The sequence below is a fragment of the Coloeus monedula genome (genome assembly GCF_965178545.1).
Source record: "Coloeus monedula genome assembly, chromosome: 11".
In the NCBI taxonomy this organism is placed as follows: Eukaryota; Metazoa; Chordata; class Aves; order Passeriformes; family Corvidae; genus Coloeus; species Coloeus monedula.
The window spans coordinates 8,083,116-8,102,034 of record NC_138791.1 but is presented as its reverse complement, the minus strand read 5'-3'; the positions used below and the strand labels follow the sequence as shown (position 1 = coordinate 8,102,034).

The 18,919-nt window shown below is 38.8% G+C and overlaps 1 protein-coding gene across 1 annotated transcript in view; it reads left to right on the top strand.

Moving 5' to 3' along the window:
* Positions 1 to 16,026: 16,026 nt before the first annotated feature.
* ERC2 (ELKS/RAB6-interacting/CAST family member 2) overlaps positions 16,027 to 18,919 on the top strand; it is a gene marked incomplete at both ends in the record, with an annotated part of 345,331 nt that continues 342,438 nt past the window's right edge. The window contains one exon of the mRNA XM_082289123.1: positions 16,027 to 16,680. Coding sequence (XP_082145249.1) covers positions 16,027 to 16,680 — 654 coding nt within the window. The remainder of the gene's footprint in view (positions 16,681 to 18,919) is intronic.

The following is an 18,919-nucleotide window of genomic DNA, read 5'->3' as shown; positions in this document are numbered from 1 at the left end:
TGTAAATCAAGTAGCACTAGGGAAGCACAGAGGAAATAGAGCAGGGCTAGGTTCAATGACTAAAATGCATTTTCCTGGCTTTTTAAAGCACACACCTGCAGTTGCTTGCTAGGAATTAATGCAGCAGGGACTAAGATTAATTTGTATTTCTGTTTTTTAAAAAAATTAAGCCCTTAATAACATCCATCTTCATCAAAATATGAAAGGGAGCTGGCTGCTGCTAAAGTCTTAGTACTACAGGTGAGAAGAAGAAAGAATTGGGAAGGATGAAGGGATGCACAGGAATTGAAGACAATAAGTAACATTATACATTATATGTTATTTTGAATTATTTATACTAAGAATAAGTAAACAGAATGTTTGTAGTAAGTATGTTCTATACCCTTTTGTCCAAAATCAGTATAGCATAGACTGAGGAAAACAAGAGACTTGAAAAATCTGTATTTCATATGTACTTTACTTGGTTAGGGCCTAATGTGTGGGCTCATTAAAATAAGAAAGAATTTTGCCATTAATTTCTGTGGGGTTTCCACAGCTCCTGATGTGAAAGCAGAAAGAACTGTGAAAATACTGCATTTTTAAGGTAGCAAACAAATAAACTGAAGTGTGCTAGCCAAAAATCTATTTGAAGATAGAAACTATTGACAAGTGCAAACATTAGACATAGCATCACATGGCACCTTATAAATAGTGGTTTAAGTTTTACAACAGACTGCTTTCCTTAACAGTTGGCTGAAAGATGTCTAGTAGTTAATGGGAACCTCTTACAATTAAAAAAGTGGTAGTTTACTCATAGGATCTGACTCTTCTAGTGCTTAATGGCACCCACCTGCATCATGGCACCAAGGACAACACAGATGGTCCTGTGATTAGACTGAAATGAGAACTTTCATCAGCTGCAAAGAAGTCAGCCTTAAGTAAACACTACTGTTATTATCCTCCCCTCTGCATCTGGATTCCAGCCTTGTCTAGAATGTAAGGAATGAATATTATTGAAGGGTTTGGATTATGTGACCCTGAGGGTCTTTGCATGGATGTTGTTTCTACTAATACAATAAGTAGATTAGCTGTAAAATTCTGATTACTTTTCCCCCCTTCTCTTGAAATGCACATTTCTCTAACAAGTCTTTTTGAGTACAATTTGGCAAAATGTTTTTTCCCACAAAGTTCTACAATGGTTTTATCCATAGTGGGTATATTCTGTTCTTTGACACTGGTAACACTGACAGTCCCCTGCAGAGGGTCTGCTGCTCTGAGATGGGCTGTGATGAATTCTGCTACAAAGTTTATTGAATGATAGCAAGCTTAATTCATTGCAGTATTGTTGTAGCCTTATGGCAGCTCTCTGTCTTCCCACAGTGATTTTTCCTTGGAAAGAAGATTCTTAGGCTACTGGTCTTCTGTCAGAATGCTTCTGGCTTTTGCTGGCTATCACAAGGCCCTCAGTCTTTGCCAGTGAATGAGTCACAAAAAAGATAAGGCAGAACCTGATGTTCTTTGTCTTTTCATATAGACAGGAATGGTGTGACATGTTTAAAAAACCGTCAGCAGCTGACACCACTTAGAACAAAAGTCCTGTCATCATTAACGGTACTGAGACAGAACTGGATTTAGCAATATTGAGACAGGTCTGGAAGAGATTTATTTCACACTGAATCCAAATGAAGGGCTAAGCTGAAAATGGACACTTCTTGTGCTTTTAAGCATTCAGTGTAGTGACCCACATTTTGTAGTGCTTATCTGTTTTCTTACAGATGCAGGTTTGTTAACTCTTGAGGAATACTTTGTTTGCTTTTCAGATCAAGTGAAATTGTTTGTATACAAAACCATGTCCCTTCTTGTTAATTTCTCCAGGAACAGATTTTCTCTGTCCACATTTTTCATGGTTTTGTAACTATTTTAACAGAAATGTATTCAAATAAGTAATAAGGTTTAAAAGCAATTGAAGTTTACATTTTAATCATGGTTATTCCATTACTTTGAACTTGGAAAAAAATATTTGCCCTCTATTGCAGTTATAGCTAAGGTAGGTGGGTACAGAGAGTGTGTCCCTATACTCCTGCTGGGAATGGCATTCTAGCATCTCCAAATAAATGTTTGTGCCAACCAATTATTTCAACTGGCTGCAGATAATTCAGATACAGCAATGAAGGGATTATGCTAATTTTAAGCCTGATTGGTTGAAATCAATTTGATTTGACATAGTTTTTAACAGTAATTTCATAAAAGTTGTTCTTCTCAATAATGTTTAACAGTGGCATTTTTAGGTGTATATGTGGACAAGAGAGAAATAAAATAGAGATTATAATAAAGCAACTACAGATCTGAAGTGGTTCTTAAAATCATTGTTACTGCAATGAGACCAAGAGGAGGCAGATAAAATAAGTTTGTGAAATTTTGTCTAGGGTAAGGTATGAAGGTGCATTGAAGCTAAAGACCAAGGGTGATCACTTATAATTATATACTGAGCAATTAAACTAAAAAAAGTTGAGAAGAGGGAAGAATAGAAGAGGAACAAAATCTCCTTTCTTAGGATGAGAAGCCAGTGATGTTTATAGAAGTTTCTCTCACTCCCCTTAATATCAAACAATAAAATCTCTGAAATAATTTTTAATGCAGTTTGCAGTTTTCTTATGAAAAAAGCTTTCAGGTTTTGCACAGCAGCTAATCTGTGGGTTTTTTTCCTGCATACTGCTTTTGAAAAAAATACAGATACATATGGATGTCATCTTAATTTCTTTTACGCTTAAACCAGAACACGGATTCAGATTTCTGGTTTTTTTTCCGTTTATGTAAATGTACCCATATACTAAAGGTTTTTTAGACATCATATTCTGAAGCACCTGCCTTTGAACATTTCTGGCCTTCGGTGAACAGGGGCGAGAAAGCAATTTAGCCTCTGCAGTTTTACGCAGACATAGGTGTATTTTTAGGCTGTTTCACAATGAGTAACACACTCGCAGCCGCTCGCTGGGTGGGGACTGGAAGCCGCGGGCTGGCGATGAATGGACGGAGCCGAACGCTCGCAGGAATCACGGGCTGCGGTGCGTGTGCTGCTGCTGCTGCTGCCGCCCCCGGCGGCTCCGAGCCGCGCCGCTGGAGCCCCGGCTCCTCGGGAATGCTGGGAATGTTGAGTCAGGGACTGGCAACCCAGACAGCCGGGCTCGCAGCTGACTGAGGGAGACTCGCTGAGGGACAGAAAGACGAGGGACAGGGGCACGCGAGCCTCCCCCGACTGCAGCAGGTTCCTTCTCGTCACCCCCTCGCAGGTATTCCGCGGCTCCGGCTCTCCCTGCTGCCTCCTTCCTCCGCGCAAATGGGATGTCAGCTAAACGTGATGTTGTAAAATCCATGTGAGGACGAAAGGCAGATGCAATGATTTGAAAGGTGAGAAGCTTAAGCAAGAATATGGCTGGGATACATGACTGTAAATTTACTGTGATTAAGGAAATCGCTGTATATTGCTTTTTACAACTATCTGGTAGCTGAATCTGGAGATGAATTTGCAGAATAGGCTTTTTATATTGCCTTGGAAATACGTTGTAATAAATGGGACCAAGTGCACATCTTATTCTGGTAACAGAGTGCCTCTCCCTACAGCATCGTCAACCAGAAACCGCTCTTGCAATTGCTATTAAAAGCAGCCATAAGACTCTTTTTTTTTTTTTTTTTTTTTTCTTCTTCTTGTGCCTAGTGTTTAAAAATATTGTTGTTGTTAAAGTTTTCTAGAATAGAATTGATGAGCTTTGGAAATTCCTGGATTTATACCTAAATAATGGATAATGTTTGGTGTTTTAAAAACCATGTCAGGAAAAAGGTGAGAGATTTGTTCCTTTCTAGTGGCTGGCAAATGGAAACAGAAGCTAACAGGATATTATTTTTCAGTTATATAATTACTGAATACTTATTGGGGTCCCTCATTTATGATGCTATGGTTTATTTTTTTTTAAGATAATTACATTTTAGGCTGGACAAATGATGGATGTGATGCATGTGATAAAATCCACGCCTGTGTTCACCAAGGATACATACTTATTTTTCTGGGAGTACTATACTAGTAATTTGATGGAGAAGGATTTTTTTTTTATTAGTGTATGATTGATTTCTAGGCGGCTACCTGCTAAGCCTTGTGATGGATGGAAGGGAATCTACTCCCTTAGCGGCGAATTGCTCTTTCCCCGGTGATGGACACGCCGGCCGACCACTGGCATTGGCAGATAGAAGCTCGTCGCACACGAGCGCGGCCAATAAGTGCAGCCAAGGGGAGGGCAAATCCTACTTGTCAGGGGTAGTTTTCTGGTCGGCTTTCTAAATCAGAGGTTTTCACTTAGCTGTTTGTCCGTTCGGGGTTTGTTTTCATTTCCATTCCGTGTCCCCAGCCCCACGTGCGTGTCCAGGGCGGCCGCCGCGAACGCGGCCCCTTCCCGGCGGCCGCGCCGGGCGCAGGCCCCGCTCCGGCTCCCCCTCCTCGGGGGGCGGGGAAGGGAGGGAGGTTCCCCTCCATCAAGTCGGTTCTCCCCTGGAACTTGGTTTCCCCGTGGCCAAGCCGAGGATGAAGCAGATCCCCTGTGTCTGCCCCGCCGCCCTGCCCTGAGGAGAGATGCTGGAGATGCGCTGTCGCCCTCCTCGCTCCCTTCCTTCCCTGGGAATCGCAGAGCTCCACATCCTGGATCGGGAGCGCAGGGGGAGCCGTCCTGCGGCCCTTTCCCAGCCCCGGGGGCACTGGGGACTGTCCTCCCAGCCTCCCTGCTCGGCAGCGAGGGCTCAGCAAGCCCGGCCGCCTTCTCGGCCCGGCTCCCGCAGGCGGCTGTGTCAGCGCTGCACGTCCCTCCGGGGACCCCAAAGTAGTCCCTCTGTCGGGAGGATTTCCTTGGACTCTCCCCATGGAAGGGCGGGGGATGGCGAGCGCTCCCATAGCGCAGGTGAAGGAAACACCAGCCATAAAACCCCACCAGCAGCAAAGCAAGCGAAGGTCCCTCAGCCGCAATCCCCGCAGGTTGCGTCTGCTGGAGGAGCAGTGCATTCCCCGGTTGTTCCTTTCCCCAAATACGAGGAGGAAAAAGACCCTTTGCATGTGCAGAAACAGACCCTAAAAGAAGAGCGTGTAATGGTAAATCCAGTTCCCTTAAGGAATATGTTTCCGTGGGAAAAGCTTTGTTAGTTTCTTGATGGAAGAAATTTACATTCCAAGCCTTTGGCTTCGTGGGTGACAGTGTTAAGGGCTGTGTGTGAAAGTAACTCCACACCTCCTCAGTGCCTTGAAAGAAGCCTTTTCACTACTGTTGTTTTTGTTTGAAAGCTCAGTGTAAAATGGCTTTCAAAGGCATCAAGGTGAGTTAGCATTTTCACTTTTCCTAGAGCAATCTGGGAGGAAGGAGAGGCTTTCTGTCCAGTGACTGAGGGGAACGTAATTTCTTCTTCCAAAGGCTTATTGAGCTAAGGGCAGTCCCTGGGGATTGATTGTCCAGCTCAGGTTGAAACTACATGTTTGAACTTATTATACTCATTATCCTCCTTCTTGTGGTTTGGCAGCATTTGGAGGAGACCCATCTTGCCACCTCTTATCCTGTGGGTGGTTCTTCAACTCCTCTAATCTACTGGTAGTCAAATTCTGGTGCTGGTAGTGTGAGATCCATTGTCCATGCTGGTCCCTCCTGCTGTTCCTTGCCTGATCTGAAGGCTGTAGAAAGGTGCGGGCCATATTCTTAGCAGCCAAATACCAAAAGAACACATTCAAACATTTTAGAATGTCAAATATATGTGATACTTAGAGAATTATCTATTTAGCATGTGTGTTTTTGTATAAGCATGCTCAAGGTGATATTTTTCTTTTGCTTTAGAAAAATGATTCTTACTGACCTTTGAAGGATGACTAAGAAAAAAGAGTGGGTTGTTCACCCCTCGAAGGGGGTGAGGCAACCAGCCTGTGTATCACTTCCAAAGACAACGTATGTTCTCCCACCTGTATCTCTTAGACTGTTTTTATGTTTTTATGTGCTATGATATACTTATCATCTGTTTAATTTAGTTTTTAATGCCTGGGAGAGATATATATATATAGATGGAGAATCTTAGTAGATCCACCTAGGAAATATTACTGTGATACTGATTTTTTTAATAAAAGTTTTTATAATGTGACCCCTCTTATCTGTGATATTATATTTGTTTGGTTTGGGATTGTGTTAAAATATTTTTGTGATTTAAGTCTTAGGTTTTTGATGACCTCATGTACTTAGCAATGATGAGCTTGCCTCAGTTTATTTATACTTTGCAACACTAACACTAGATTATATTTTCTACTAAGTCCTGGCAAAAGGATAAGAGCTATTTGAAAGTAAAATGACTTTATGATTTCTTTGAGGGTCATAGTTGGTCAAAGGAGAACTCAGAAACTAAATTCTGAAAATTAACTGTGTAGTACTGCTTCTTCTGAGTGATACTTTCACATTAAGAAAATACAAAGGCGTATCAGTAGAAACATCAGTTAAATCTTTTTCTGGAGCATTTTGTTCTTAATTAGTCACTTATTAAAGATGTAAAGTATTTTATAAAAAGAAACAGTCTTTTACAATCTTTTTGAAATTGAGTGAGATGGATTTATGTTGGTTTGTTATTGCTTGTATGCAAGATGTAGAAAAAAAGCCAACCTGTTTCCTTGGAAAACAGCAGCTGATTATTTGTGGAGGTCCAAGGAAACTTGTAAGTGTGGATATCCAATGTTTGTATAAGAAAACGTAGATGTCTGATGAATTAGCATTGTGGAATTTAAATTTTGTTGTTGCTTTCTTGGCTGTTGCTTTCAGGGTGTTTTATGATTTATTTAGTGATACTGGCTTTTGGATTGCCAGCTTTGGAATATCTTAAGTAGCCAGGTTTTGTTTTGGAATGATGGCAACAATTAGGAACAGCAGCCACATCTCCTTTCAGAGGCAGTCTGTCAGGTGCTGAGCTCTGCCAAAGGAGAGAGGAGCAAAGATGTTGTAGCACTTCTCTGGATAAGGCTCTGTTACTGTTACCCATTTCTGTTCACAGAAACCTGCAATTCCTTCATGGTGTATTAGAAAAGTGAAGTTTGCAATGAACAGGTTACATGTTGGCAGAGTTGTATGTCACTATAATCCCTTTACTTTAAAATGAGAATAATGAGGGAGATGTGTAGAATTGAATTTCTGTGTTTTTAAGAAAGCAGAAGGAATGTGTCTAAGAATTTGGGGTGTATGTCAGAGTTTGAAGTTGTGATAGGATGTGTGGGAGTCTTTGACATTTTGGATGCTTAGCAAAGCTGGAGCTTTTTTGTGAAGTTTTATGATCAGGTTTTTGAAAGGTGATACTTGCTTTCTAGATTATCTTATTCTAAGACAGTCTTGCAGACTGGCATTCACTAGAAATGTTTTAGACTGGTTACCATGTGGCTTCTGTAATAACCAATGTACTTTTTATTTAATTTAACTACCCCCCTTTCAGCAAATACTGTGTGTTTTTTTTTTTTTAATGTTTCCCCACTGTTTGTCCTGCTTGTTGTCCTATTCCTCTAACTGAAGTCACAGTGCAGATGTAGAATCTAGCAGCTAAATTCTACAAAATTTGAGAATTGAGAGATTTTTCAAAGTGATTTAACTCTAAAATCTATCTCATTGTGTGAGAAATGTCATGGGACATTGAATGGAGTAAAAGGATTGATGAAAATCATATATATAAATTTTTATTGTGTAGGTATGTGTGAAAATGATGTGCTGTAGTTTCTGGGAGTATGGTGGAGTTGGGGTGGGAAGTCACTGGAGAAAAAGCACTGTCTGTAATGATTGCTCAGTTGGATATAATGTGCAATTTATTTTGAAGGAAGTGAAAGAAATGTAACAAAAGTCTCTGCCATTTCTGAATTTAGTCCAAAAGTGCATTTTGCACAGAGCATTGGTAATGTGTGGAGCAGTTTCCCGCTAAGTGAATAGTTCAGATCACTTAGAATGCTGACTAATGGGACATAATCTTCTCCATACTCTGAGAGGTTTACAGAACACATCTTGGTCATTTCATTCCAATTCCTTTTGGAGGTTTAATATATCTGTACTTGTGGTTACACTATTTGGTATGTGTTTGGATTCTTTCATTGCAAGACTTGGAGGCCATAGTACCTGAATTCTCAGGAACTCATTTTTCTTCGTCAAATATGAGTTGTGTCCTGTTGGAAATTTTGTTGATGCTCCTTCAGTTTTCAATGTTATCTAAATACTTTTCATGGTCAGTAAAATTAATTTACTGGTAATCTCCTAAGGTATATATTATCTCTTGGCACATGCAGTGTCCGAATTATTTAATTGCTTTATAAAACAGCTCAGGCCTGTGATTTCTGTGATGGTGAGGATTTTGACTTAAACAGTTTTCTGTAGTGTGTTGTCCTTAAAATATATTGCTGAAATACAGTTTTTACCACTTATGTTCTTTGAACACTTCAGATAAGTGGACAAATATGACCTGGTAAATAAAGCACAGTTCTTTTTTTCTGACCTATGTCCAATAATAGTGGTAGAAATGGGTACTCTCAGGGGCTTCTCTGGAAGACAGTTTGCTGTGTAAAGCAAGTTTATTTTTGATGGCAGAGTATTGGCAGTCCTGATGTACCTCGGCTTTCATTTATAGAGCTCATTTGAAATCTGCTCAAACCATTTGTTTTTCCTTAAGGAAGCAGTTACAATAACATCTGTCATCAACATCAAATGTTAAGTCAGATGCCTGTGAGGACTTAGAAATTGCACTTGTGAACTGGTGTGGTTGTGCTTAGCTGAGTGTGAGCCCAAAGGGGGCAGATGGGGCTCTGCTGTGAAATTAAGAGCCGGCCACCGAGTGCTTGGGGGAACTCTTCAACTCTTTTGGTGAATAAATAAATAAAAATGCAATTCCTGAAGTGCAGTGTCTTCTAATGGTTCCAGGATGCTGATTCTATGATGAAACTAATCTGCTAAATCACTTGCATCACTTACAGAGCCTGTAAGTTCCTTGGACAACTTTGATCTGAAGTGGCTGAAGCACAGCCAGTTTTTCTTTGGCATGGTACTGAAACGTGCATGCTCTTGTGTCTGAGCAAAGAGAACAGGAGAGATGTTCTGCAGGTTTTTGGATTGTGATGGCTTCAAAGCATGCTGAATGCACAAATATGCTCCTTGTTTTGCAGTTTGAGTAGGCATATTGCTATTGTTGAATCAAATAAGTGTAAGACGCAGAGTGGATATTTAGGCTTGCTAAATATCCCAATATTTAAGTATTCTAAGAAACTGCTGGAGGCTACACAGGTAGTCTTAAAAGCTGTTCCTATGACTGTTTTGTTGCTTTTCAAAACGAGAATGGAAGTTTTGTAGCAAAAACGAAAAATAATAACAATCTTGCAACTATATAAGCCTGTGTTTAATAACATTAATGAGAGTAGCCTTTGTGAATTCAATTGAAAATACTCTAGTGTGTGGGAGTATCTCTGTTGGTTTCTCAAACATTAAGAGTTATAAATGCATCTGAAAATTGAAAGGATGAGATTAATGTAAATGACAGAATATTCTTAAGCATATTTAATGTGAAAATAGACAAATTTACAGGTCAAACTACAGACTCAGTCAATTTCCTTTTACAGTATTTTCAGTTCTTAGGTGATCCTACTAAAATGAATGTGGTCTTTAATATGCATTTATATATATTACCACCTGAACTGCCTTATGTTTCAAAAAATTGGTATGAATGCTGACGATGTAGATGAATGATAGAACAAGTCTGGTCTTTCAGTTTTTTCCTGGAAAACCTTCAGATTTACTTAACTTGTGCTTATTTTTAAGATCTACCTTCTCCAAGGTTATTCAGTCTATAACTGTGTTTCTGTAAACTATATTTAGTCATTCAAGTTAGGTAAATGTTGACAAAAGCAAAGTATAACTGTGTTAATAATTAGGCATAACTTTCAAGTAATCCTGAAGAATGTTATATTCTTTTACATTTTAATGTTTTTCCCCAAAGGAGACTATTTTAGTAAAAATTCAAGACATATGAGTGTTGTTGTTCTTTAATAGCTATTAAATGAAAAGTACTGTTTGCCTGGTTTACCATGTGCCTTAGAATAATCCTCCACAAAAGTAGTTTGTAAATGCAGGCTTGCATTGATAAATGAGAATTGTTATTGAGAAGGAAATAAAAGACATGATTAACAATGGCAGGATGGAAGGCATGATGAATACAGACTAGGATGCAGAATTTAGCACCTGAGACACCTGCAAAGACTGAAATAGGAAGTATTTCTCCAGAAGACCAAAAGCTTGCCAGGTCTTTAGAAGTATCTGTGTATCCTGAGAAGGTCATTATGGTGCAGGGAAGTTGACAGCTAAAAAACCTGAAGAGGTACAAGCAGTGTTTTGGAATTTGTGTTTCTATCCCTTGTTGCTTGTGATTCACACCATCCATCCTCCCACCCACCAATAAAAAATAGGATCCCAGTGTTAAGAGTTGCAGAGAGCAGATGGGCAGCAAAACAATGACACAGTGAGCGTGGGACTGGGAACTTCAGGCAGTTAAAGCTGAGGTGTTGTTTTACCCTGCACCTCTGAAACCCTTTGCACCACTGTTGGTGCTTGTGCTTTATACTTAAACCAAAGGGTAACACTAAACATCCCTGCTTCTGTGGAGTGGCTGTTCAATCAGAAGGGACTGGAGAGTGAGAAATGCTCAGCACTGGAAGGTAACTTGTACAGACTGTACGTGGTTGTGTTTCCCCAGATTTGGCAGATAGGCTGCCCTATGGCTTTTTATAAAGATACAGTGTGTTCTCTGGCATAACAATTAAAATTAGATGTGATGATTCTGCCTTTGCTTGGCTATAGAAGTCTTTTTTTTTTTAGTGTTCCATTTTCAGGTCTTTAATATTTTATGCAACATCAGAAAAATAAAATGAAACAAATTTGAAATTTCTCACCTCCCTTAAGCATCTTAGAAACCCCAGGAAGACTTGTCACATTCAGGACTGCAGGAAAGAATTATTTTAATGGAAGTGTTAGAGATAAAGCATTAAGAATTGGAGTTTGAGCAACAAAGAGACCTAACTTAAAAGTTAGAAAATAATAGAGGTGTCAGTTGGTGGAGTTTAAATATTATTTACATTATTTAAAGCCTATTTCTAACTATTATGTTTTAAAGCAGTTATGTCTTGAACATTGTAATAAACAGTAAAATGCTTTGAAAGAAATGTACCTCTCTTGAACACTAGCCTTGTTTTAAACCCATGAAACCTGGATAAAAGAGTTAGAAAGGTATTGTTGACTCTTCACTTAAGTACATTTGAGAGTAATATAATTGACTCTCCTGATAATGGTGTCAGAACTGCTTGCTTTTCAAGATTTTTAATACGGCATTTTGAGCAAATATTTCAATTGGTGGAGTATTCTGATTGCATGACAAGTATTAATTGCTGTCACTGCACCTGACAGCATTAGAATGCCTGACAACTTTATTTTCCATTTATGTCATTAGATGCCTATTGAGCAGCCACTCCTACTTTTGCCTTCATATTTTCTTCTGTGTGAAAGAGAAATGAAAGGCAGGCAGGGCTGGTGAACTGTTGAACTATGAAGTGATAAATGCCAGTTCTTCCATTTAGCATTGATGGGAGTTCAGGGACATGACCAGCTTGCAAGATTAAAGGAGACTTTGGAACTAATTTTATTTACAACTACATATGTGCAAATTTTATGCCAAGCTACAAGAGGGGGGATAAACTAATGTCTGTTAACTAGTAAAAACAAATGTCTTGTGCAGACCGTAGTAAAACCTAAATTTACATAAGAAACGCAGTTTCAGGACACTGTAAGGAATCTAAATGAAAATGTTGCTTTTGTAGTCATATGCTCTGTTTTTCAAACTTGTAAGGAATAGCAGAGTAGCAGGAAGAAATGGATTCTTTTCTTTTTAGGATTAAAAAAAGGTGGGGGAGAAATAATTTGGTCAGCCTGGTAAGTAGGAAAAGGGAGTACTTTGTCCTTTTAATAAAAACAATGCTGGCCTTGTACTAATCCCATATGAAGAGCATTGTGTTTATTTTATTTTACGAAAAGAAGACATGCCAGGCTGCTCAGATTAATGAAGAAAGGAAGGATACTCTACAACAGATTTGGGTTCTCTGTATCTATTTTGTATCAGCTTGCTGCCTTTTTTTTTTCTTTTACATCAGCATAGATAATAAAAAACATGTGAAGAAAAGAATATTGTCTGCTGTGAGGCTGTATTGTGCCACTATGAAAGCAGTAGAAAACCTAGGTAAACCAAAAGAAAGGGCTAGAAATATTTCTGGCTCTTGGTCACTACTTTTAATATGCATATACTCCTGCTCTTCTGTGTACAGAGATGTTTTTGTTGTAAGAGTATTTAAAAGATGTTATCAAAATAAAGAAATCATTATTGTTTGCCAGGACATGTTTATCTTATTTCTGTGAATCTCCTGCCTTTTGTGGTGTCTCAAAATGCAGTCCTGGTGAAGAAAATAGGAGCATTGTGTTCTACATCACCTCTTCTTTTCTATTTTGCTTCTTTTGGTTTGTATGTGGGAAGCTGTATAGTACTAGACAGTTTTAGGCAGTTTGGATTTAGATTGATCATTTCTGCACTTACCTGTCACCATATATTGTTCGGGGAGGTGAACTCTAAGGAAGGGGTTTCCTTAAAGCCTTTGGTACTTTTACAAATGTTTGAGCTCTTGGCTCAATGTTAATATTGGCAAGTAGTTGTGCAAAGCTATTAAGTATCTGGCTAATACCCAAACTTCCTGCTGACTAGGTGATTCAGGCCACAGGAGGGGACATTAAAAGCCTAAATCATCCCTCAGCATGTAAGAGTGTGTAACGAGTGAAAATCAGAACTTACAGGGTGTTGTGTACACAGTATTTCAAGGAAACTCTAATTATGTAAAATGTAGAAGTAAGGATTTGGAAACTGAGTGAGAGCTTCTATTAGCATCATATTAGAATCCTATGCTCCCAAGTTTCTATAAAAATAGAAAGCTAAAACACAAATAAAATGCATTGTTAGACTTCAGTGATGGTGGGTAATGCAAACCCATGATGTTGCTGTCTGCAGAGTGCAGGTGATCAGATGGGGCAAGAATGTGGAAAATAAGGCAAGCTGAAGGTTGGAACAGGCATGAGGAGGGACTTTGGCATGAAATGGACTGTATCAGGTTTGCTGGGGTTTTTAAGGCTGATGAGAGCATGAGGGAAAGTGTCCAGTGCCTGCCCTCCTGCCTCCAGATGAGAATGCTTGCTTAATTTTCTGGATCCTAAAAGGATCTGTATAAAATACAGCTTTGTTTGCAATACAGAATATTAAACTCATGATTATAGTGGTTAATTTTACATTATGTGCATTAAACGGTATTTCTTTAAAATAAGAAAATACTGAGCCAAGCAGGTGATCATCTGGGGCTTTTTTCCTAGTACTAAGCTGAATTAGGTTTTAAAACTCAGCTCTTGTACGAAAATGTGTGGGTCTGCAGTCTGTCCCTACCAGAGTGAAGGAATCTGGGGGACTTTTTTATCTCAGAGAAGGTTTTAGGGGGATATGACCTTTATGAGCTCCTTTGTGGCTATTGCAACACTTACAGCTTGGGTTAAAAAGTTATTACTTGAGAGTGTTAATATTCATTCCCTCCTGTCCAATTAAAATAATAATATAAAACAAATTTATCTTTCAAAATAGTCATTTATATCTCACCTGTCCACTCTAAGTTCAACTAGAATGGCTCTGTCAACTGGTTCTGGGGGAAGATGGGATTTCTCCTTTCTTTTTCTCCAGGCAGTAGATGATGATCTGTGTGGCAGTTGTTGAGGTCCTGAGGCTGATATTGCTTCTTCATGTCTCCAATTCCTGATTTGTGGAGACACACAGTAAGTCTTCCTGAAGCTAGGAAGGCTCCATGTATAAGCAGTAAAGAGTAGAAAATGATGTAGGTGCTTTTCTCCCCTCCTTCATAGAGCAATGGTGTCTGGCTTCTACTGTGTTTGAGACATTTCACAGCCATAAAGGAAGACTCCAGTTTTATCCTTAAGAAGTACATGCATTGAGAAAGCATATTTTCATGTGCTTGCCTTTTTCAGGGGTGTTTGCAGGAAAGCCAGTCTGTATAATTCAGGCTGTAGAAGGAAACAAACTGCAAATGAAGATGGAGAAACCCTACGAATTTAAGTCAGGGTTTTCAGCTTTTGGTCTGTGAGCTGTCATTAATAGCCCACTAAAGTAAGAAAAATTGAGCATATCATCAGTGTGTTTGCATTTGCTACATAGAGGTCTCTGTTTTGCTTAGAATATTTCTAGGGGGAAAGTAAAACAAAAAAAATTGAAAATGCTGTGGAGGTAATAACATTTCTTTGGTTGGTGGTGTTTTGCTTCTCTTTTCCTGTTGGTTTCAGAATTTTACAAGCTTATGGAAGTTAAAATGTTAAATCAGCATTTGAACATTAGTAAAGAACTTCAGTGAGAAGTTAGCCTGCCTTTGGATAAGGAATGAGGATCCCTTTTTCAGTAGAGCTCAATGGTGAGCACTGGAGTGCTAAGCAAGATAAAAGCGTTCTCTGATTTGAGATAAGAACTTCCAAAACTTCATACAAGTTGAGAAAAGAAAGACCACAATGAATAAGCTCTAAAAGGCAAAACAAGTACCTAAAAATACATAGCAGAGACATAAACAGAAGACTAAGTAGGTTATTAAGTAACTCTAAACAAGAAACATAAATTACTTATTTATTAGACTGTGGCAATGAGAAGGAACAACAGTATGGATGTGATATAAGATACAATATTCTGTACCTCTAGTTCTGAGGATCAACAAATTTATACCAAACTCCACCACCTGTGTATCATATCTGCTGTATCTAAAAATATTTTATTGTGTGCAGTTTAAATTGATAGTGGCAGTTTCTGCTAGCAGCATTGTTTTTTCACTAGGCCAGAGTGTTGTGTTTTTTGTGAAGCTTTGTTTTGTTTTGTTTTGTGTTTTTTTGAGTGAGCGGGAGGGTGGGGGTGAATTCTGTCAATTTAAAAGATGAGTTGTTGCTTTTGTTCAGGGTCTGCCAGGAGCCAGTGGAAGGAAAATGATCTTCAGCTCTGGTCTCATGGGAGATTTGTCTTTGAAGGGAGCTATGGAACTATTTCAGGCAACTGGAAAGATGCAAGGATGGATTTTTCAGAGGGCTTGATGAGTTATTTGGCCAGAGGATGGCTGGCGCTTGAGATTTAGGATAAGAAGTCACATTGTCCCAGTTACCATGATGAGAAATTTTTTGTTTAGTTGGTCAACGTGTTGAAGTTAAGATGCCAGAAAAGCTGCACAAGTTCTTGGTGGAGCAAGCTGTGGGTCATCTCTTGAATGCTGCATGACAGCTGAAACGAGGGGCAGATTTGGACAGAGATGTCAAAATGCCAAAACTTGAAAATGTACATCAACAAGATCTGGTTCCTTTATATCTGTGTGCCTTGGGGATGAATTCTGGAGGCTTATTTAAGAGGGTAGTTCTTAAAGTCAACAATAAATATCTTTCTTTATATAAATTTCATGTTGTCAGTCATTTAAGTCCATTAATATACCAGCTAAGGTATGTTTTTGGGCCTCTGTTGTTCATTGCAACTTAGTTTAGCAAGATTTAACTCCAAGTCTTTTAGCAAGGAAGAAATTAGAAGTTTTATTTTGATTGAAATTAGTTTGAAAATGCATTTTTAACTCATCTTCCTAAATATAAAATGTGTAGTAGATTTTATTTTTGAAGTTACTGCTCTGGGAAGTTGTTTTTTTCTGATATATGGTGATTACTTGTAAGTTTATTTTCCAAGACGAAAATTTAATTTTATAATATATTTTTTTTTCCCTCAGGTCTGTCTTTGGAGGAATACCAGATTTTGCCTACTGGAAGAATGCAGTGAAACTGCCAATATTTCTAGGCGGAATTATAAATTGAATATTCAACTTTAGTGTTACTAGTTTCTTACTAAATAGTACCTCAAAGTAGAAGAAAAATGTATGGAAGTGCAAGAACAATCAGCAACTTGGAAGGGAGTCCCTCCAGGTCTCCCCGCCTGCCGAGGTCCCCTCGCCTGGGCCACAGGCGAACCAGCAGCGGGGGAGGAGGGACGGGGAAGACGTTATCCATGGAGAACATCCAGTCCCTTAACGCAGCCTATGCAACATCTGGACCAATGTACCTGAGTGACCACGAGGGTGTAGCTTCTACTACTTTCCCAAAGGGCACAATGACTCTTGGAAGGGCTACAAATCGAGCTGTGTATGGTGGCCGAGTCACAGCCATGGGGAGCAGCCCCAATATTGCTTCTGCTGGACTGTCACACACTGATGTCCTTTCTTACACTGACCAGCATGGAGGGCTGACCACATCCTCACACCACCACCACCACCAGGTTCCTTCCATGCTGAGACAGGTTAGAGATAGCACCATGTTAGACCTGCAGGCTCAGCTTAAGGATCTACAGAGGGAGAATGACCTTCTCAGAAAAGAACTAGACATTAAGGACAGCAAGCTAGGGTCCTCTATGAACAGCATCAAAACTTTCTGGAGTCCTGAGCTAAAGAAAGAGAGAGTATTGAGGAAAGAAGAAGCAGCCAGAATGTCAGTTCTTAAAGAACAAATGAGAGTTTCCCATGAAGAAAATCAGGTAAGTAATTATGAGAGTTTCTTCGTGTTGTTTTACAAACAAGCACGTGATGTTTTGCTTTTAATACTGTATCCAATACTGGCACAAGTTTGACATCTGCCACAAGAATTGTCTGTCTTGACATACCTGCTTCTGGCTGCTAAACTGTAGGAAAGCACACTAATAAGCATCCAAATGCAGGTTATAATTTCCTTTGTGCAGCATCCCTTCACATTTTAGATGGGGAAAATAATTGTTGTTACCCTTTGTCTTATTTTTGAAACTTTCTCTGGGGCTTTTTTTGCAAAAGCTGTCTAAATAGATGTGGCCACATTTTCTGAAGAGGTAAAGGAGCTGCCTTTGAAAAAGTATAAATAAACACCCAGAGGCATATTTTATTTAAGCTGTACAGGGATTTAACAGTTTTAAAGATAAAAGAAGATAAATTCTCATATTCAATTTTCTGTACTTCTCCATTACAGAACAGAGTGAAAGTTTTCAGTAATATTTCATAGGCTTGTGTTGAAGAAAATGAGTGTCTTGTAAATACGTATTTCAAATACTTCTATTCAAGATGTAACATTATTTTTCTGAAGTTTTAAAAATATTCAAATATTTTAATCTGTAAAGTCAAACTTTGAGACTTTGCTATATAAAATATATACAGCTATATATAAAAAGCTACATGAAACAGCAGCACAGAGTAGATAAAAAAAAATTCTTCTTCCTTTTTCCACACACTTTTTGGCTTCTCATCTTATTTTAAAGCTGCTCCTTTTTAGACCATCTGTTAACTTTCCCCAGACAAAAACACAGTCCTGTGTTTCTCTCACTTCCAGATTCCAAATCTAAACTTCTTTGCTGGCAGGCAGCAACAACCGAGATTTTTAATTTACTTCCAAGTTTGTGATCAATTAGTGCTTCTCAGCAAACTTTCCACCTTTTAGGCATGTCATGAACCTAAATATCTACAGAGCTAGCAAGTCTGTTACCAGCTACTTCAGTGGAAAACTGACAGGGTTGTCATCAAAAATTCAGTACAATTAATTAATAAATTACTTCCTTTTATGACTTTTGTATCCAGACTGACAGTAGTAGTTACTGATTATCTACTTATAGCAGGGGCACTAGGATGCTGCTAGAACCAATATTATCAGGAAGATGCATGGTGGAGGTTCTGTTTTTCAAAAGCTTTGTTGGTTAGATATTTTAATGGTGCATTTAGTGTCACCTTAGTAGGAGGAATATTCTAATGTACTCATGTATTTATTATGGAAGTGTCACATTAATATCTTATACTGGCATTTGGAATCTGAATCTGGTATTTAGAGGCTTCGTCACATACCAATGAGGTTATGTTTTGGTTTTTTCCTCTAAAAGCTAGTTTTCCTTATCTTGAGGGGAAAGTAAACTAGTAACTCAGTTTTGAGTCAATTTTTTTGACAAATGGTCTTATTTTCTTATAACAGCGAACCTGATAACAAGAATATATTTTGCCTTATGTATATATTTAACATGAATCCTGACTCTATAATACAATAGCACAAAGATTGAGTAGCTCAGTATTCCATTGCTAAGTGTCCAAACATTCACAGAATAGGCCAAGTATACAGTGATACCTCCACAGAGTATTCCTTATGATCCAGCTGCTGGTTTTGTGCTTAATAACTCAGTGGACCTCAAATTCAGCCAGTTACTTTTGGACCTATTTAAAATGCCAGGGTCCACAGGCTCTTATAGCCTGACACCTGCAAAGAACCACTGCTTTTCATTTGGTTTTGCACTGGACTTTGGCTGCTTTTGCCAGGATTTCCTGTTTCTTGTACTGAAAGAAGCAATAAGTAATTGATATCTGGTGCCAGTCTCAGTGCCACTTAGAACTTTACAGTGCCATCATCACATCCCTTCCTCAGCTCTTTTCCAGTCAGAAGAATCTTACCATGTGTGATAATTCCTTGTGAAAGAGTGACATGATGCTTTTTAGACCTATTACATGTTTGGGATTGTTTTCCCTTTGAGGTGAGGAGACCAAAACAGCTTATGTTTTTGAAAAGATGTAAAATGAGTTGTGTTGGTGTTGTAGTGTTTGCCCTTTTATTCTGTCTCTCTCACAGGAATTCCCAACAATTAGTTTGTTCTTTCCAGTGTTGGATGCCTTTATTTTTGCTGCTACTGAGTGCTAAGTTAATATCTTAATGGAAATATTTATTGTAGCTGAAAATCTCACTCCTGATTCTAACTACTTTCAATCCCAGCTTGC